Raw genomic sequence first — 20,939 nt, 5'->3', positions numbered from 1 at the left:
AATAGGAGTGGTGAGAGAGGGCATCCCTGTCTTGTGCCCGTTTTCAAAGGGAATGCTTCCAGTTTTTGCCCATTCAGTATGATATTGGCTGTGGGTTTGTCATAGATAGCTCTTATTATTTTGAGATACGTCCCATCAATACCTAATTTATTGAAAGTTTTTAGCATGAAGGGTTGTTGAATTTTGTCAAAGGCCTTTTCTGCATCTATTGAGATAATCATGTGGTTTTTGTCTTTGGTTCTGTTTATATGCTGGATTACATTTATTGATTTGTGTATATTGAACCAGCCTTGCAACCCAGGGATGAAGCCCACTTGATCATGGTGGATAAGCTTTCTGATGTGCTGCTGGATTCGGTTTGCCAATATTTTATTGAGGATTTTTGCATCAATGTTCATCAAGGATATTGGTCTAAAATTCTCTTCTTTGGTTGTGTCTCTGCCCAGCTTTGGTATCAGGATGGTACTGGCCTCATAAAATGAGTTAGGGAGGATTCCCTCTTTTTCTATTGATTGGAATAGTTTCAGAAGGAATGGTACCAGTTCCTCCTTGTACCTCTGGTAGAATTCGGCTGTGAATCCTGGACTCTTTTTGGTTGGTAAGCTATTGATTATTGCCACAATTTCAGAGCCTGTTATTGGTCCATTCAGAGATTCAACTTCTTCCTGGTTTAGTCTTGGGAGAGTGTATGTGTTGAGGAATTTATCCATTTCTTCTAGATTTTCTAGTTTATTTGCGTAGAGGTGTTTGTAGTATTCTGTGATGGTAGTTTGTATTTCTGTGGGATCGGTGGTGATATCCCCTTTATCATTTTTTATTGTGTCTATTTGATTCTTCTCTCTTTTTTTCTTTATTAGTCTTGCTAGCGGTCTATCAATTTTGTTGATCCTTTCAAAGAACCAGCTCCTGGATTCATTAATTTTTTGAAAGGCTTTTTTTGTCTCTATTTCCTTCAGTTCTGCTCTGATTTTAGTTATTTCTTGCCTTCTGCTAGCTTTTGAATGTGTTTGCTCTTGCTTTTTGAGTTCTTTTAATTGTGATGTTAGGGTGTCAATTTTGGATCTTTCCTGCTTTCTTTTGTGGGCATTTAGTGCTATAAATTTCCCTCTACACACTGCTTTGAATGTGTCCCAGAGATTCTGGTATGTTGTGTCTTTGTTCTCGTTGGTTTCAAAGAACATCTTTATTTCTGCCTTCATTTCGTTATGTACCCAGTAGTCATTCAGGAGCAGGTTGTTCAGTTTCCATGTAGTTGAGTGGTTTTGAGTGGGTTTCTTAATCCTGAGTTCTAGTTTGATTGCATTGTGGTCTGAGAGACAGTTTGTTATAATTTCTGTTCTTTTACATTTGCTGAGGAGAGCTTTACTTCCAACTATGTGGTCAATTTTGGAATAGGTGTGGTGCTGAAAAAAATGTATATTCTGTTGATTTGGGGTGGAGAGTTCTGTAGATGTCTATTAGGTCTGCTTGGTGCAGAGCTGAGTTCAATTCCTGGGTATCCTTGTTAACTTTCTGTCTCGTTGATCTGTCTAATGTTGACAGTGGGGTGTTAAAGTCTCCCATTATTATTGTGTGGGAATCTAAGTCTCTTTGTAGGTCACTCAGGACTTGCTTTATGAATCTGGGTGCTCCTGTATTGGGTGCATATATATTTAGGAAAGTTAGCTCTTCTTGTTGAATTGATCCCTTTACCATTATGTAATGGCCTTCTTTGTCTCTTTTGATCTTTGTTGGTTTAAAGTCTGTTTTTCAGATACTAGGATTGCAATCCCTGCCTTTTTTTGTTTTCCATTTGCTTGGTAGATCTTCCTCCATCCTTTTATTTTGAGCCTATGTGTGTCTCTGCACGTGAGATGGGTTTCCTGAACACAGCACACTGATGGCTCTTGACTCTTTATCCAATTTGCTAGCCTGTGTCTTTTAATTGGAGCATTTAGTCCATTTACATTTAAAGTTAATATTGTTATGTGTGAATTTGATCCTGTCATTATGATGCTAGCTGGTTATTTTGCTCGTTAGTTGATGCAGTTTCTTCCTAGTCTCAATGATCTTTACATTTTGGCATGATTTTGCAGTGGCTGGTACTGGTTGTGCCTGTCCATGTTTAGTGCTTCCTTCAGGAGCTCTTTTAGGGCAGGCCTGGTGGTGACAAAATCTCTCAGCATTTGCTTGTCGGTAAAGTATTTTATTTCTCCTTCACTTATGAAACTTAGTTTGGCTGGATATGAAATTCTGGGTTGAAAATTCTTTTCTTTAAGAATGTTGAATATTGGCCCCCACTCTCTTCTGGCTTGTAAGAGTTTCTGCTGAGAGATCCGCTGTTAGTCTGATGGGCTTCCCTTTGTGGGTAACCCGACTTTTCTCTCTGGCTGCCCTTAACATTTTTTCCTTCATTTCAACTTTGGCAAATCTGACAATTATGTGTCTTGGAGTTGCTCTTCTCGAGGAGTATCTTTGTGGCGTTCTCTGTATTTCCTGAATCTGAATGTTGGCCTGCCTTGCTAGATTGGGGAAGTTCTCCTGGATAATATCCTGCAGAGTGTTTTCCAACTTGGTTCCATTCTCCCCGTCACTTTCAGGTACACCTATCAGATGCAGATTTGGTCTTTTCACATAGTCCCATATTTCTTGGAGGCTTTGTTCGTTTCTTTTTATTCTTTTTTCTCTAAACTTCCCTTCTCGCTTCATTTCATTCATTCATCTTCCATCACTGATACCCTTTCTTCCAGTTGATCGCATCGGCTCCTGAGGCTTCTGCATTCTTCACGTAGTTCTTGAGCCTTGGCTTTCAGCTCCATCAGCTCCTTTAAGCACTTCTCTGTATTGGTTATTCTAGTTATACATTTATCTAAATTTTTTTCAAAGTTTTCAACTTCTTTGCCTTTGGTTTGAATTTCCTCCTGTAGCTCAGAGTAGTTTGATCGTCTGAAGCCTTCTTCTCTCAACTTGTCAAAGTCATTCTCCATCCAGCTTTGTTCCGTTGCTGGTGAGGAACTGCGTTCCTTTGGAGGAGGAGAGGCGCTCTGCTTTTTAGAGTTTCCAGTTTTTCTGCTCTGTTTTTTCCCCATCTTTGTGGTTTTATCTACTTTTGGTCTTTGATGATGGTGATGTACAGATGGGTTTTTGGTGTGGATGTCCTTTCTGTTTGTTAGTTTTCCTTCTAACAGACGGGAACCTCAGCTGCAGGTCTGCTGGAGTTTGCTAGAGGTCCACTCCAGACCCCGTTTGCCTGGGTATCAGCAGCGGTGTCTGCAGAACCGCGAATTTTCGTGATCCATGAATGCTGCTGTCTGATCGTTCCTCTGGAAGTTTTGTCTCAGAGGAGTACCCGGCTGTGTGAGGTGTCAGTCTGCCCCTACTGGGGGGTGCCTCCCAGTTAGGCTGCTTGGGGGTCAGGGGTCAGGGACCCACCTGAGGAGGCAGTCTGCCCATTCTCAGATCTCCAGCTGCGTACTGGGAGAACCACTGCTCTCCTCAAAGCTGTCAGACAGGGACATTTAAGTCTGCAAAGGTTACTGCTGTCTTTTTGTTTGTCTGTGCCCTGCCCCCAGAGGTGGAGCCTACAGAGGCAGGCAGGCCTCCTTGAGCTGTGGTGGGCTCCACCCAGTTGGAGCTTCCCGGCTGCTTTGTTTACCTAAGCGAGCCTGGGCAATGGCGGGCGCCCCTCCCCCAGCCTGGCTGCCGCCTTGCAGTTTGATCTCAGACTGCTGTGCTAGCAATCAGCGAGACTCCGTGGGCGTAGGACCCTCCGAGCCAGGTGTGGGATATAATCTCCTGGTGCACCGTTTCCTAAGCCTGTTGGAAAAGCGCAGTATTCGAGTGGGAGTGGCCCGATTTTCCAGGTGCCGTCTGTCACCCCTTTCCTTGACCAGGAAAGGGAACTCCCTGACCCCTTGCACTTCCAGAGTGAGGCAATGCCTCACCCTGCTTCGGCTCGCGCATGGTGCGCTGCACCCACCGTCCTGCGCCCACTGTCTGGCACTCCCCAGTGAGATGAACCTGGTACCTCAGATGGAAATGCCGAAATCACAGCGTCTTCTGCGTCGCTCACGCTGGGAGCTGTAGACAGGAGCTGTTCCTATTTGGCCATCTTGGCTCCTCCCCCCAATATTTTTATCTTATTCCTAGGTTCCTGACACAAGAACTTCTAAGGACCCTTGGAATCTCTGGAGCTACAAGAGTTATCTTTTTGTATGCTAATAAGTTGGCTGGTGCCCAAAGACCCTTAGACAGCTTCAAAATGGGGTCTGGTCGTCAGAAAGGCCAACCATGTGATAAGAAGATTTGAACTTGGGACTGGGCACGGTGGCTTAGACCTGTAATCCCAGCACTTTGAGAGCCTGAGGCGGGTGGATCACGAGGTCAGGAGTTCAAGACCAGCCTAGCCAACATGATGAAACCCTGTTTTTACTAAAAATATAAAAATTAGCCAGGTGTGGTGGCACGTGCCTGTAATCCCAGCTACTTGGGAGGCTGAGGCAGGAGAACTGGTTGAACCTGGGAGGGGGAGGTTGCAGTAAGCTGAAATTGCACCATTGCACTCCAGCCTGGGCAACACAGAAAGACTCCATCTCAAAAAAAAAAAAAAAAAAAAGGATTTGAACTTGGAGCCACACCCCCTGACCTCCAGGTAGAGGAGGGGAGCTGAAGGTTGAATTAATCACTGATAGCCAATGATTCAGTCAATCATGTGTAAGTAACAGAACCTCCATAAAACTCCTAAAAGACAGAGTTTAGAGAGTTTCTGAGTTGGTGAACGCATTAAGGTACTTAGAGGGCAGCGCGCCCAGAGAAAGCATGGAAACTCTGCGTCTCTTGCCCTAGACCTTGCCCCCTGCATCTCTCCCATTGGCTGTTTCTGAGCTGTATCCTTTAAAATACACTGGTAAGGAAAGAGCACTCCTGAGTTCTGCAAGCTGTTCTAGCAAGTTAGCAAATCCAAGGTGTTGTGGGAACCCTTGATTTTTAGTGAGTCAGTTAGAAGTATGGGAGACCCAGGACTTGAGATTGGCATTTTAAGTCGGGGGCTGGACTGAGCCCCTTAACCTGTGGGATCTGACGCTAACTCCAGGTCTATAGTGTCAGAATTCTACTGAATTGTTGGACACCTGGCTGGTGTCTGGAGAGTTGGAGAACTGGTTGGCATGAGGAAAAATACCCACACATTTGGCATCAAAAGTGTTTTGTGGGTAGAGATAGTTCCTAGTAACCCTACAGAATGAATGGCCGGTACTCTTGAAAACTGTCAAGGGCAGGAATGACAGGGAAAGACTGAGGCACCGTGGCTCCAGATCGAAGGAGAAAGAAGAGATGACAACTAAAGAGAGCGTGTGTTCCTGGAGTGGTTGTGGATGAGAAAGCAAAAAGACATCGTTGGGACAGTTGGTGAAACTTGCATGGGGTCTGAGTACTGGTTGGAAGCAATGAATCAGCGTGGATTTCCTTATCTGGAGGATCATATGGTGGTTATGTAGGAGAGTGTCCTTTGGTAGGCAGAATACTTACTGGGGAGCCCAGGGGCTTCATGTCTGCAATTTGCTCTCAAATCATTCAGAAAGAGACAATGGTAGGGTACACACACACACACACACACACTCCTCAAATGTGGTACCAGGTACCAACTGAGGAACTGGAGTGGAAGGAATGTGGGAGGTGTTTGTACTATCCTTGCAAGTTTCTGTAAGTTTGAAAATATTTCGAGAGGTGTGGAAAAAGATTTAAGAACTTTTTCTTTCTTTCTTTCTTTCTTTTTTTTTTGAGACAGGATCTCACTCTGTCACCCAAGCTGGAGTGCATTGGTGCCATCACGGCTCACTGCAGCCTTGACCTGGGCTCAAGCCATCCTTTCACCTTGGCCTCCCAAGTAGCTGGGACCACAGGTGCACACCACCATGCCCAGCTAATTTTTTTGCAATTATTGTAGAGATGGGGTTTTGCCATGTTGCCCAGGCTAGTCTCGAACTCCTGGGCTCAAGTGATCCTCCCTCCTTGACCTCCCAAAGCGCTGAGATTAAAGAAGCGAGCCATCAAGCTCAGCTAAATTTAAGTATAAGATTAAGAAGGCGTCCCAAATACCGGAAGGGCACATGTGACTTAAACAAACAACAACAAAAAACAAGGCCTCTGTGACCCAGGCAGGAGTGCAAGTGGCATGATCTGAGATCCTGGGCTCAGGTGATCCTCCCACCTCAGGCTGTCAAGTAGCTGAGACCACAGGTGTGCGCCACCACACCGGGCTAATTTTTTGTGTTTTTAGTAGAGACAGGGTTTCACCGTGTTGCCCAGGCTGATCTTGAACTCCCGGGCTCAAGCAATCCACCCACCTCAGCCTCTCAAAGTGCTGGGATTACAGGCATAAGCCACCAAGCCTGGCCGGCATATTATTGTTTTTTAAAGTTCAGTCTGCCTCATTCAACACGCAGGGCTTACAGAAAGTAATCTTTAATTGTATCTGTATATTTACTTCTATAAATATATCTGTAGGCTCTCGATAAATCACATTCTGCAGCACTTAAAAGTTCAATACTAAACATTCATTTTCCATTATGTTATTTTTCACTAAGTATGTTGTTTTGTACTACAGGTAATTAAATATCATGCTTTTCATGTAACAATAATGTTAATGATAATAATAGCTCTTATTTGTACTTGCCTCTTATTACATATACATATACTACCCTGCTTTGCATATTTTAACTCAATCTTCACAACACTCTGTGAGGTTGATACTGTTCTTAACCTTATTTATAGATGAGGAAACTAAGACATAGAGAGGTTGAGTGTCTTGTCCAAGTTAGTAGTAGAGCTGAGATTTGAACCGAGGCAGTCTGGCTCTACAGTCTTTTTTTTTTTTAAGAGAAGGCCTCACTCTGTTGCCCAGGCTGGAGTACAGTGGCATGAACTTGGCTCACTGCAGCCTCAACCTCCTAAGCTCAAGCAATCCTCCTGCCTCAGCCTCCTGAGTAGCTTGGGACCACAAGCGTGCGTGCCACTATGCCCAGTTAATTAATTAATTTTTTTTTTTTTTGAGACAGAGTTTTGCGCTTGTTGCCCAGGCTGGAGGGCAATGGAGCTATCTCAGCTCACTGCAACCTCCACCTCCCGGGTTCAAGTGATTCTCCTGCCTCAGCCTCTGGAGTATCTGGGATTACAGGCATGCACCACCACGCCCAGCTAATTTTTTTGTATTTTTAGTAGAGATGGAGTTTCACCATGTTGGCCATGGTTGGTCTCGAACTCCTGACCTCAGGTGATCTGCCCACCTCAGCCTCCCAAAGTGCTGGGATTACAGGCTTGAGCCACTGTGCTCAGCCCCCAGTTAATTTATTTTTATTTTTCTTGTAGAGATGGGTTCTTGTCATGTTGCCCAAACTGGTCTTGCCCTCCTGGGCTCAAGTGATCCTCCTGCCTCAGCCTCCCAAAGTGCCAATATTACAAGCATGAGCCACCACACCTGGCAGAATCCATATTTTTGATACGCATATTCTTTGTTTCCAGAGCTCATTTTCAAGTTTCTTCATGATAGGATCTATGCCTTTTTCTGCACTTATATTCTTCCTCAAGAAAATCTAGCACAATGTCCTGTATTCAATAAATAGTTATTGACTCACAGGCTGAGATCCAGGGGTGGAAACTCTGTTGCAACCATTCCCTGAATGGTCATCCATTCACAATGATCTAAGTATCATCTCTCAAGAGACTACATCAAGGTACATCTAAGAGACAACGTATATGGTACAGAATAGGAAGTCAGAAAGAGAAAGATCATCAACATCAGTAGAGGAAAGCTCCTTTCAGTTCAGCCAACAGGGACTGAGTAAGTCCCTGCCCCACCCCCAAATGCCTGGCATGGAATTCAATGCAGAGGAGTCAAATTATGGGTTTTCACCTTCAACATTTTACAGCCTGCGGCAAAAACTCATGGGCAGGGGTGGAGTGGAGACTGAATGAAAAAGTAGCGGGGCATGGTGCCCCGTGCCTGTAGTCCCAGCTACTTGGGAGGCTGAGGCCAGAGGTTAACTTGAGCTCAGGAGGTCAAGGCTGCAGTGAATTATGATGACGCCACTGCACTCCAGCCTGGGCAACAGAATGAGTCTCCGTGAGAAAGGAAAGAAAGAAAAGAAAAGAAAGCAAAGGAAGGAAGGAAGGAAGGAAGGACAGGAAAGAAAAGAGAAAGAAAGGAAAGGAAGAAATAGAGAAAGAAAGAAGGAAAGAAAGAAAGGAAGGAAGGAAAGAAAAGAAAAGAAGGAGGGAGGGAGAGAGGAAGGAAGGAAGGGAAAGAAGGAAGGAAGGCAGGAAGGGAGAGAGGGAAAGAAAGAAATGAAGGAAAAAGAAGAAAGAAAAAAGAGAAAGAAAGGAAGGAAGGAGGGAGGGAGGGAAAGAAAGGAAGGAAGGAAAAAGAAAGAAGAAAGAAAGAGAGGGCCAGGCGCAGTGGCTCACGCCTGTAATCCCAGCACTTTGGGAGGCCGAGGCGGGCGGATCACGAGGTCAGGAGATCAAGACCACGATGAAACCCCTTCTCTACTAAAAATACAAAAATTTAGCCGGGCGTGGTGGCGGGCGCAGGTAGTCCCAGCTACTCGGAGAGGCAGAGGCAGGAGAATGGCGTGAACCCGGGAGGCGGAGCTTGCAGTGAGCCAAGATTGTGCCACTGCACTCCAGCCTAGGCCACAGAGTGAGACTCCGTCTCAAAAAAAAAAAAAGAAAGAAAGAGAGAGGAAAGGAAGGAAGGAAGGTAGGAAGGAAAGAAGGAAAGAAGGAAGGAAGGAAGGAAAAGAGAAAGAAAGGAAAGAAAGAAAGAAAGAAAAGAAAGAAAGAAAAGAAAAGAAAAGAAAGACTGATTCTTGGGCCCAGACCCACAGAATGTGCAGGATGGGTGGGAGATGAGAAGAGAGCATGCAGGCTGGGAGAACAGAGTAAACTGAGATTCTGGCAGGGATGAGCATGTTGTGCCTGGGAGAGGGTAAAGAAACACCCAGGTGGCCCAGGAGGGCTCAGAAGTACACACCTCCCAGGGCCAGCTGCCCTCTGGTTGTTGGATGCAGCAGCCCTCTGAAGATGGGACACAGATATAAACACTTCCAACCTTGGAACCGCTCCCAAACCCAGGACCATTTGCCCCTATTTGCCCAAGATAGTCCCAGTTTACTCCTATTGTTCCAGCATCCCTTCAGGTTAGTGTCCTTTTTCAAAAGCATACTGGTCAGGATGATAAATTATACGGCCACCTTACTCAAAGCCCACTTTATGTAGCTTGACATTGTAGATTACTCTGCCTCCCTACCAATCAACCCCAAATCCCATTTTCCCGTTTGGTAGAAGGGCACTTAGAGACTGAGTTACACATACTGACTTAATGTCCCACTCCGTTATTGGTAACATAAGCTGTGTCTAGTGTCTTTCTGATGGAAAAAATCCCCAATTAAAAAAAAAAAATTTGACCTGGCTTAATGAGTGGTTTTAATGACCAAATCCAATGGGCTGCATATGTGATTTGATAAAGCAGACACATACAGTGTAAAAAAGAGTCCAGAAACTGCATATTCCATATCTCTAAGTGGCTTGCATTCCACTAGAAACCAACTAAAAATGAGAGGAAAATGTGGTATTTCAAAGAAATGCAAATACTACCTATCTAGGCACTCAGAAGACTGTTAGGTACAAACAAATGCTCTTAAGTAATTAAAGTCTACAGTGTTAGACAAGTGTCTCAATAAACACACCTTCTACCACCTTTTACATGGAAATGCGAATGCTTATTTACATTTCCTTTCAGATTTAAGGATGAACAGATGTCTTGAGGCCCTTCTGAGAATGAAAATGGCTTATATAAATCCTTCAAATCAAAACATTTTATGCCATCGCAAACTTCCTATTTAATTCTATTGCCAATTCAAAATATCGATGTGGTTTTATTTCAGGTTTATGTAAAGTGGAGACCGAAGGCCACTGGTCCTAGCTGATGCATTTGCAATACTCAGGTTGCTTTTTCTGCTGTAGCATCTTTGCAGGAATTATATTAAAGGGTTTTCTGCAGAACTGAGGTTTACCAAATGGAAAGGATTCCTTTAATGAGCTATTTGGAAGTTAAAATGTACTTTTAGAAATTTTGGTATGATATCAGAATTACTTCATCAAATTTGAACTATGTTTAAACGGGAAGCTGAAGCTATAGCATACAAGGCAATGTTTACTTGACGATTTCTTTTCATTTGTTTAAACTTAGCAACTAGTTTAAATACAGACCATATTTGCAAACTAACCTTTTTGCCATTGGAGCTGTTTGGTAGATTTGGTGAAGTGAGCTTTGAACTCCTACTATGTGCAAGACCCTGTGATAGCTACTAAATGAGGATAAAATATCATTTTATTTTTTATTTTAATTTTTATTATTTTTTTGAGACAGGGTCTCGCTCTGTCACCCAGGCTAGAGTGCAGTGGTGTCATCATGGCTTACTGCAGCCTCGACATCCCAAGCCTCAAGAGATTCTCCTACCTCAGCCTCCTGAGTGGCTGGGACCACAGGTGCGCATCACCATGTACAGTTAATTTTTACAATTTTTGTAGAGACGAGGTGTCACCATCTTTCCCAGGCTGGTCTCAAACTCCTGGGCTCAAGCCAGCCTTCTACCTCAGCCTCCTGAATAGCTGGGATGACATGTGTGTGTCACCATGCCCAACTATTTTTTTTTTTTTTTTTTTGGAGATATGAGGTGTTGCTATGTTGCCCAGGATAAAATGCCATTTTTTTTTTTTTTTTTGAGAGTCTCCTCTCACTCTGTCACCCAAGCTGGAGTGTAGCTGCACAATCTCGGCTCATTGCAACCTCTGCCTCCCGAGTTCAAGTGATTCTTGTGCCTTAGCCTCCTGAGTAGCTGGGACAACAGACACACGCCACCATGCCCAGATAATTTTTTGTATTTTTAGTAGAGACAGGGTTTCGCCATGTTGGCCAGACTGGTCTCGAACTCCTGGCCTCAAGTGATTTACCCATCTTAATGCCATTTTAAAAGGACTCACAGAAGTGGCCATTGAGATATTCCTTAAAAGATCACAGGGTTTTAACAGGAAGAAAAATGTGGTAGGGGGTGAGAAGAGTGAAAAGAATTTCAGGCATAAAGAACAGTTGAAGTAATGGTTCATGGGAAGACAGTGTGAGAGGTGCAGAAACAAGGTAAGAATTTGTTGGGTTGGATGATGAGGGAGATGAGGTTACAGGAGATACTGGAGTTGACTCATGGTGCATAGCAAGTTTGCATCTTGTTTTGAAAGTCTCTGGGCAAGTCAGTAACATGATTAAATCTCTGCTTGTAGATCTGAACTGGAATTGGGAAAAGTTAGAGGCAAACACAGGAGGATTTTGCAATTGTTCAAATAAAATAATAATATGGAGGCTGGGTGAGGTGGCTGATGCCTGTAATCCCAGTGCTTTGAGAGGCCAAGGCAAGAGGATCACTCGAGGCCAGGAGTTCGAGACCAGCCTGGGCAACAGCGTGAGACCCCTGTCTCTACAAAAAAAAAAAAAGTTTTTTTTGAGATGGGGTCTCATGCTATTGCCCAGACTGGAGTGTAGTGGTGTGATCATGGCTCACTGCAGCCTCAACCTCCCAGGCTCAAGCAGTCCTCCCACCTCAGCCCCCCAAGTAGCTGGGATCACAGGTGTGCACCACCACACCCAGCCAGTTTTTTTATTTTGTACAGACATGGTCTCCCTAGGTTGCCCAGGCTGAGTCTTGAACTCTTGAGCTCAGGCAATCCTTCCACCTTGGCCTCCCAAAGTGCTGGGATTACAGGAGTAAGCCACCATGCCCGGCCAGAATTGTTTTTCAGTTACCCAGGTGTGGTGGAGTGTACCTGTAGTCCTAGCTACTTGGGAGGCTGAGGGAGGAGTATTGCTTGAGCCCAGGAGTTCGAGATTACAGTGAGATATCATGGTGCCACTGCACTCCAGCCTGGGTAAAAGAATGAGACCCTGTCTCTAAAATAAATAAATAAGTAATGTGGGTGCAAGCTAGGATAGCAGCAGGGGGAAGAGACAGAAGGGATGGATTTTTTAAAATCATTCAGATCCCTAAGACTTGGCAGCTCTTTGTATGTGAAGAGCTGCAGGGAGGGGGCAGTCCAGTAACTCCAAGGCTTTGAGCCTGGACAGTGGGGAGGTTGTGGAAACATCAGGATAAACCCAGGCCACAGATGCAGGTTTAGGGTGGGCTGAAATGTGCATGGTCATTCCTGGACACCTGAGCCTGAGGTACAGGGGGATAACCATGGGGAGAAGCATGAACACGTCTGTGTAACCCACAAAATGTTCATGAAGTTAGGTAACCATTTGTCAAATGAATGCAGGAAGAAGCGAGGAAGGAAGGGAAAGAGAAGGAAAAGGGAGGCACTTCCCAGTAGGCAGTTGGATCTGCAGACCTGTGCCTCAGGAGAGAAGCGTGTGTGGGGACGCCGCAAAGAGGGGGTGAGGGAATGACACTGAGCAGAGGCTGAAGGAGGAGGTCTCAGGCACAGGCACATCAGGGGCCAAGAGGAAGACAAAAAGTCAGAATAGAAACAGAGATACAGAACCAAGAACCAAGGAGTGGCAGAATTCTGAAATCTAAGAAGGCAGGCATCTCCAAATAAAAATGGTCAGAGGTCAAAAGACAGAAAAAGTCACTAGAGTTGGCACCTTGGAGTTCATTATTAAGCACTAGTTATGGGCTGTGTTTGATGCTCAGAGATTTACCTGCCTTTCACTTCGCATCCACCCTGTGAGGTAGGCACTGCTGTTAAACTGTGCTAGGAGGCTTAGATCCGTTCACTGACTTCCCCAAAATCACGCTTCCAGGAAGCTGAGGGCAGAAATCCTAAGCCAGTTAGGCCTCACCCCAAAACCTGTAACCCTCACACACTTGGCCGTGTGCTTCAATACGGTGCTGGGGGTAGAAGCCAGATGTTAGGGGCTAGAAAAGCGAACGGGATGGAAACTCACATTTATTCTATGTTCACTGTGGGCCCAGAACCAAGCTAAGTGCTATATGTGAATGTAGACAACAGATAGTGAAAATGGGGAGGGGGCGTGACAGCCGGGGAAAGCAGAGTGGTGGCTTTTTTAAGAAGGGGCAGGAGGGACCCTGTCATTCTGGGTCCTCTGCTAGATCATGGAAATTTTTTCATCATACAGAAATCTGCATTAAAATGATCCTCTTTAAACTAGGATTTTACCACTATAACAGAATGTAGTGACTTGCTTCCCCTTTCTTAATACAGATGAACAGAGCTACTCCCTGTTTTTAATATATGGGTATAAGTATTCAGGCATTAGAATGGTACATACTTTTTTGAGTTTCTTGCTTTTTTCTGTTGAGAGTATGATATTTCCTTGCAAAATGATATTAAGCTCTGGATCATGGGAAACAAAAGGAAAATAGGCCATGAGAACATTTGAGCTAGCAAAGGGAATAAACATCAATCATCAGGGTGAATTCTCTCAATTAGAGGACATTTTTGCAAGGGGATGAAAATTCACGTGGCTCTTCTGACGGAAAAGAACATTTCTCCTGAGCTGCAGCAGCCTTCGTGAAACAGACTTAGGCCTTCCTCTGGGAATAAGGCCTGTCATATTTGCATGCCTCCAAGAGAAATACACAAGCTGGCTGCCCATCTGGGCAGCTGTTTGCAGTCTAGTCATTGTCCCTTTGAACCAGCTGTAAGCCCCGTGCATCCCTGAATGCCAAGATAGGAAGGGAGGATTTTCTCCTTCTGGATCCAAAAAGGCACCCAGGGAAGGCAAGGCCAGACCTGTGCTAAAAGCCTTTAAAATTGGGGGAACTGCTAGGGACGGAAAAGGATGTTGTTAATTAGCCTGCAAAGAAGCATTTTGATAAACCTAGAGGAATGGTGGAGTTGCACATCCATTTTAAATGAACTCTCCAAGTCAAAAATATTTGGAAAGTTTGAAAGCAGTTAGATAATTAAAGCTGTGTCTCCCCACTGACAAGACAGTCAGTTAGTGAAAATGAGAAAAATCAAACCCACTGATTGTTTGGATGACCTCATACTCAGCCTCAGGTCTAGGACTCCCTGCACCTCCACCTCCACTACAAGCCCATTCCAGGACTAGGTGTTTCCATGAAAGGAGAAGGCTAAGCCCACAGGATACCCCCGTCCAGTTCATTACAACTCCTCCACTCTAATGGTACCAGTGGCTATGAGACTTTTCCAATGAGCAAATTCAAATGTATGGTTCAAACCTAACTTGGAGAACCAGGTTTGCTACTTGTGGCAACCACAGAATTGCATTACAAGGGTAGGACTGAATCAACGCTTCCACCTCGACCTGATGGCCCGTAGTTGGCTTAGATAAGGTAGGCACTATCTAAAGCAGTGGAAACCTTATAAACAGAAGGACCAATTTTCTCCTAGCCCTAGCATCAACACACTTCTGTGGAGGGCTACATGCTGGGACCCAGGACGGCAGGGACTGAGACCACAACAGCTTGGTTTTGTAGCTTTAACCCGAAGTTCTGGGCAGTCGTGAACAGTTCTGAAATCTTCAACCTGGCATTGCTTTTCACCAGAGTGTTGGTTTGGTCTCTTGAGCCCCTCCCCAGGGCAGGAAACAGAAGCAGGCTTGGATCTGGGACAGGACTCTGAACACAATCTACAACCAGGAGAGGCCTGGGGTAGCCACTTTCCCTGAGGCACCCCCGTGCTAACTGCCTGCTCAAGGGCCAGTGAAGTTTATCCCTAAACCTTGCCATCCTTTTCAAGTGAGGCCAGCGGTGCAAAACCCCTGGGGAAAGCTTTCAGTATCTGTGCCGCCTCCAATGTCGGGATTACAGGATTTTTCAGAGGGCCCCAGGCACTTGCATGGTTTATCCAGTTTTTAATTTGAACTATATGATATTGTCCTTTTTTTTGTAGATCAGACATGGTAAAAAAAAAAAATGTAATGTGGTCACTCGCTCACAATAGAAATTACGAGAAAAATGTAGGGTATGGAGTGGAAAGAGCAAAGTTTGGAGAGCCAGACTGGGTCCAAATCTCAGTTCTCTCACTTTCTTTCATCCAACAAACATACACCAAGTTCTGCTATGTGCCTGGAACTGTTCCAGGAGCTGGACACAGAGTGGTGACAAAGACAGATGGGTCCTGCTCTGCATGGCCTGTGCTAACGTATGCTTATCTTCTGGGGCTGCTTCTGAGCTCAGTGATGCTGGGCCAGTCACTTGGCCTCTCTGAGCTTCTACTAAGTGCTGTGAGAATTAAATGGGATGATGAGCATTCGGCCCAGGTTGCACTGGTGGCCTTCAATAAATGGTAGTTCCTGTCATTCTACTATGGCTCATAGAGAACTCATGATAAATATTTGTTGAATGGAAACGCCTTGGAATGTATTGTGGAAATCCCCAAGCCCCTCCCCTAAGATCCCTGAAGCTAGAAACCACTGCAGGAGAATGGTGTACCCAGAGCAGGGGCCACTGTCAGCAAAGCCCAGAGATCCTGGAGACCCCTGTTCCCTACACATTCTGTGACCTGAAAGAGACCAGCTGCTGTCAGTTGTCATATAAATCAGGAGGGCAGTCAGCATAGGAGGGGTTTCAGGGAGGTATAATCTGGTTCATCTTTTTTTTTTTTTTTTTTTTTTTTAGACGGAGTCTCGCTCTGTCCACTGGGCTGGAGTACAGTGGTGCAATCTTGGCTCACTGCAACCTCCGCCTCCCTGGTTCAGGCGATTCTCCTGCCTCAGCCTCCCAAGTAGCTGGGATTACAGGTGCGTGCCATCACGCCCAGCTAATTTTTGTATTTTTAGTAGAGACGAGGTTTCACCATGTTGGCCAGGCTGGTCTCGAATTCCTGGCCTCAGGTGCTCCGCCGGCCTCGGCCTCCCAAAGTGCTGGGATTACATGTAGGTGGGAGCCATCAGTGTGGCTCATCTTTCTTAATAGGCATAAAATCATTTAATCCCCCCAAAATAATGGTCAGATTTATCAACTGAGGCAAAGCAGAGGTTGAGACCTCAACGGAGGCCCAGAATTTACCTGTAGGAATTTCTGATTGTAAGGCATCACCACACATTTGGCTCTAGTTAGTAAAAGGACATGCACGTTGAGCAGTCATTCCCCCAACTTTCCACCCAGTTAAGTCACTGGCGTGAATACAGATGTGAAGTTAACAGATTCTTTTTACAGCCCAGGGGCCTATTTTCCAGGCTTTCTGTGCAAAGAGGCCCCATGGCTATTTCACAGGTCAGGCTGCACACCATTTAAAGCTGCATAAATCATGCTGGACAAGGTATTAATAAGTGCAAAGTTGCCATTTAGCAGTACAGCTTATGGCGGTACCTTCGCTGTCATCACTGTCCTGAGCTCCGTCCAGCTCTCTGGGTCCATTCATCACAGGTGGTGCACAGGGAGGTGAGACCAACAATTGTACTAACTTTTTTTCATACAACTTTCTGGTGGACGCTGAGGAAGAATTTGGAGAACAAATTAAATTGTTCTGTTTTTTGTATATGAGCCTACTAGGTTCAAGGTATTTCATAACTCAGAATTTTATTCTTAACCCTTACAATATTGGTTAATTATGGCTTTTATTTGAGACAGGGTCTCACTGTGTCTCCCAAGCTGGGTGCAGTAGCTTGATCTCAGCTCACTGAAGCCTCTGCCTCCCAGATTCAAGCGATTCTCCTGCCTCAGTCTCTCCAGCAGCTGGGACCACAGGTTCGCCACCACACTCGGCTAATTTTTGTGTTTACTTTAGTAGAGACGAGGTTTCGCCATGTTGGCCAGGCTGATCTTGAATTCCTGACCTCAAGTGATCCACCTGCCTCGGCCTCCCAAATTGCTGGGATTACAGACATGAGCCACTGCGCCCTGCCCAATTATGGCTTTTTAAATGAGGTAGACTCATAGCTATTCAACTCTCTTCTTCCTTTCCATACACTTAGGTGATACCTGTATGGATTAACCACAGAGTCAGGCATTGGACACATCTGAGAACACAGACAAGGCTATGCATCCTATCTATGGGGAATACAGATAATAAATAAATAGTTAACAGGGTCCACATACTAAAAACAAAACAAAAAAATTGAACAACATAATAAAGAGTAACTGGTTTTTCACTGATGAAAAACACCCAATCCATGGGCTGGGTGTGGTGACTCACGCCTGTAATTCCAGCACTTTGGGAGGCCAAGGCAGGTGGAGTACTTGAGGTCAGAAGTTCGAGACAAGCCTGGCCAACATGGTGAAACCCCGTCTCTACAAAATACAAAATCATTAGTGGGGCGTGGTGGTGTGCACCTGTAATCTCAGCTGCTTGGGAGGCTAAGGCAGGAGAATCGCTTGAATCTGGGAGGCAGAGGTTGCAGTAAGACAAACACCCAATCCTAATCTGTAAATAGGATTTGGGTATATTTACCGCCTCTTCCCTCTTTGTGGTTTTCTGTTTTCTCTATGTTCCTATTTCTATTTTAATGGCTTTACTGCATATGTTCCTTCTATTGTAAGTTGTTTATAAACCATAAATGACAAGTCTGTAATATTTGCTGCATACTGTACATACGTAGTATTGGGCCAGGTGAAAATCCAAGCTTCTCAAGTTGGTTCTGCAATTTACAGTCACTCAGACACTTCACATCCACCATGGTGATAGAAGTTTGGCCTCTTTTCTGATAGTAGAATCCTTGAAATAACAAAACATTAAATTCATTAAGACAGCCTTACCAATAAGTACTAAAATGTTACCAATCCACATAAGTGTTTATAATCCTATCTCCCCAACCTCCTAGGTGCACAGGCAATAAAGCAAAAATCAACACTTTCTAGTTCTGCCATAAATCCCTGCTGGGATTAGTTGCCTCCAATGTAAAACTTTGGATGGGTGTCATTTTCCCCAGTGTCTTTAGGGCTCAATTAGTTACAACTGTTCTGTTCAATGAATATGAGAAAAATCTTCTGGACAAAATAAACAGATATTTCCATTACTGCTCAGGAACTCTGAGCAAAACTCAAGCTCTGAGAAGATAAGAAGTTAATTAAATATGAAAGAGCTGAGAGGGTTTTTTTTTTTTTTTTTTTAGTGAGTTAAATAAAAGTTATTTATCCCTGCCCTCCTTTTGATGACAGGACAGAGAGTACAGAGCATTCAGTTATTGCAAACAGTAGCAGCTTTCACACTTGTAATTTAACTCTGAACGTAACAAGATGGTAGTTTTTAATTAACCACCAACAGACTTAGTAATTGCTGAACTGGCATTTGAAAAAAAGTCAGCTATTCATTCTCTGGCACACAAATTGATTCATATAGATTTCTGCAAATCTTGATATGGCTTTCCAAATCTGCACAACCTCAAATTCAATCAGTTTTATCCAGTTGATCCGTTGATCTCCCAAAGTTGACCCTTCTACCTACGTAACAAAATCTGCAAAAAGACAGACCCATTTGTCAAACCTTTTAACAGAGATTTTTAAATTTTGGAGTTTATTGTACCACATTTCTATCACGTTTCAAGGCTTTTTAATACTGCAGTGGAAACAACAGCAAGATAATTATTCAGCATAGGAGGATCTAGACCAATTTTAAATAATGACTTTGCTTTTGTTGGTGATCAATCAATGTCCAATTAGGAAGAACACTGTATACAAGCTAGAAAAAGTCATGAATTGTTATATATAATAGGGTTGTTCTGGAATACCTAGTTTGACAGTTCTCTACTTTAAAGCCGTGCTTTAAAGAGAGGTACATTCTAGTACACATAGTAGGTACCTAGTAAATGTTAGTTTCCTCCTTTTCTATGTGTTTGGGAAACTGACTTAACACTTTTAGGCCAGTGGGAAAAAAACTAATGCTAGGAAGAAAAAGGACAATGCATCTCAGCACCTCAGATTTTTTTACTGGAAGCTTGCTTCGGCAGATCCTATGACATTCATTCCTGAGAACAGCTGTCTGTTGTTTCACCAGCTTCCCAAAAATAACTTCCAATAGAGCCCTCATCAATTTCAAGTGACACTAGACAATTGCCTAGAGGGGACACACATACGGAAGAAAAATATTCAAATGGAATCCAACTGGATGATTAATTCACTTACCCCTTCACATGGTTATCTAAAGTCTATGCAATCGAGTTGGTTACTAAAGCTGGGTGAGTTTCACCCTGAGGTTTCCACTAGCAACCAGTCCCTTTTTGCCTGTTAGATATTATGGTAATCATAATACTGACAGTGTGACATCAGTAACCCCCATAGCAACAGGCTGAAGTGCAAATCAGATGATTAATTTAACCAAAGTTCAGACAAAAGGAGGTACTGGTTGACTTCATAGGCACACTGCCATGATACAATGTCAAGAGATGCAGAGAAGTTATCATTATGCACAGCAAGTAAGGAGCTGCTACCAAACCAAATGGTGTCAAGAAACGAGGAAGAGAAAGGAGAAATCAAACAAACCCAACTGTCTAGACCACCCATCAAAAGGCCCATACTAGTAGTCGGGCAATTTGACCATCTACTCCAGGGAAAATAGGAAAGCGGAAGAAAGCTATATTAATTTGTTAAGGATTATTCAATTAAGAAAATAAGAAATCAGGATGGAGGGCAGATAAATAATAATACATTACAGAAGTTTGATGGATTTGGCCTTTTCAAAGCATGTTCGTATCATCTCATTTCATCCTCTGGATACTCTTATAAGACAGCTGAGACAGATATTCATCTACGTCGCAAAAGCCTACTTCTTGTTGTTGTCTTATTTTGTTTAAGGAAAGATCTGTGAGACTATTAGCCTGCATCTTTCAAGAAAGACTGCTTAGATTTTAAAGACGTGTGCAAGACAAAATGTAACTGTGAGAAAACGCAATGCCTTCATTAAATTGCAGGGTAGAGGGAATGATCTGAAAGGGGTGAAGAGGACAGTGAAGACAGCCTGCTTAGAGTCAAATCCCAGTTCTGTCATTTACCAGCTGGGTGACATCACATCAGGTAAGTTACTAACTTCACTGTGTCTCCTCTTCTTTGTCCATAATGGGGGATAATAAAAATGGTACCTGTTTCAAAGGGCTATGTTATTCAATGAGTTATAATACACATAAAGTGCTTGGCACATAGAAAGCATTATATAAATGTTTTCCATTATTCTACTCATGAGCCCTAGCCCCAGAGAGTTTCCACATCCAGTGTCTTCCTCAGGAGGCTTCATCTCATTTACACTTGCCCTTGGGAGTCTATAGTTTCAGTCCTTTCCAGATTCTGGGAAAGAGCTAAACGTCTTTGGGTGGGTGGTTATGAAGGCTCATTGAGTCTCCCAGGCTGTGGCTCCAAGGGCTATGGCTCCACAGTTTCTGAATAGAGCATCAGTTTTCAAACAAACATGTAATGCAAACATTTACCAACACCCAAACATTGCATTCACCAAACAAAGACTTTGAAAATTGACACATTTGTTTCCATCAAAGCAAATAAATGATAGGCTTGGGTTATTAGGAGGCACAAGCATTTTGTTTACATTTCCCAGAATTGCTTTCAACAAAAAAGCAGCCAGCAGGTGGAACTGCTTCCATTTAAACAGTTAGACTATTGGGATGAAACAGACATTTCTAAAATATTTTCTTGGTTAAATCTCTGGGGTTTAAAACAAGCTAGGTAGAGAAGGATTAAATCAGATGATTTCAGTCAACATCTATGGGTTGCGCCCTATATTATGTGCAAACTATTCTGCTTGAAATTATTCTCTTGAAAATCCACCAGCATAGTTATGATTCTATTGTCAGCATTATTCCATTTATGAATTCCTGTACTCTGTGCTATCCTGAAATATTTGGTTTCATTGTTTGCAGCACACCATCTCCCTCAGTTTTATCTGTGCAGTCCTGAGCATTAGCTTGTTTTTTATTTTTCATTCTCCCCATGGCTGCTAAGATATTTTATTCCATTTCTTGAGGGAAGCAAGTT

General features: G+C 43.7%; 1 protein-coding gene across 4 annotated transcripts in view; it reads right to left on the bottom strand.

Annotated features, from left to right (window-relative positions):
- LEMD1 (LEM domain containing 1) overlaps positions 1-19,168 on the bottom strand; it is a 40,749-nt gene extending 21,581 nt beyond the window's left edge. The window contains exons 1-4 of one of the 4 annotated variants that reach the window (XM_034944991.3): positions 19,083-19,168; positions 17,557-17,676; positions 16,332-16,454; positions 13,322-13,386 (exon numbers count right to left, since the gene is read on the bottom strand). In XM_034944991.3, the coding sequence (XP_034800882.2) occupies positions 13,322-13,386; positions 16,332-16,454; positions 17,557-17,638 (270 nt within the window). In that variant the 5' untranslated portion in view covers positions 17,639-17,676; positions 19,083-19,168. The remainder of the gene's footprint in view (positions 1-13,321; positions 13,387-16,331; positions 16,455-17,556; positions 17,677-19,082) is intronic. The other 3 variants (XM_057301508.2, XM_055109122.2, XM_057301509.2) reach the window with 3 other exon arrangements.
- Positions 19,169-20,939: the final 1,771 nt, after the last annotated feature.

Source organism: Pan paniscus, chromosome 1 (assembly GCF_029289425.2).
Source record: "Pan paniscus chromosome 1, NHGRI_mPanPan1-v2.0_pri, whole genome shotgun sequence".
Classification (NCBI taxonomy): domain Eukaryota; kingdom Metazoa; phylum Chordata; class Mammalia; order Primates; family Hominidae; genus Pan; species Pan paniscus.
This window is presented reverse-complemented; position numbering and strand designations above follow the sequence as displayed.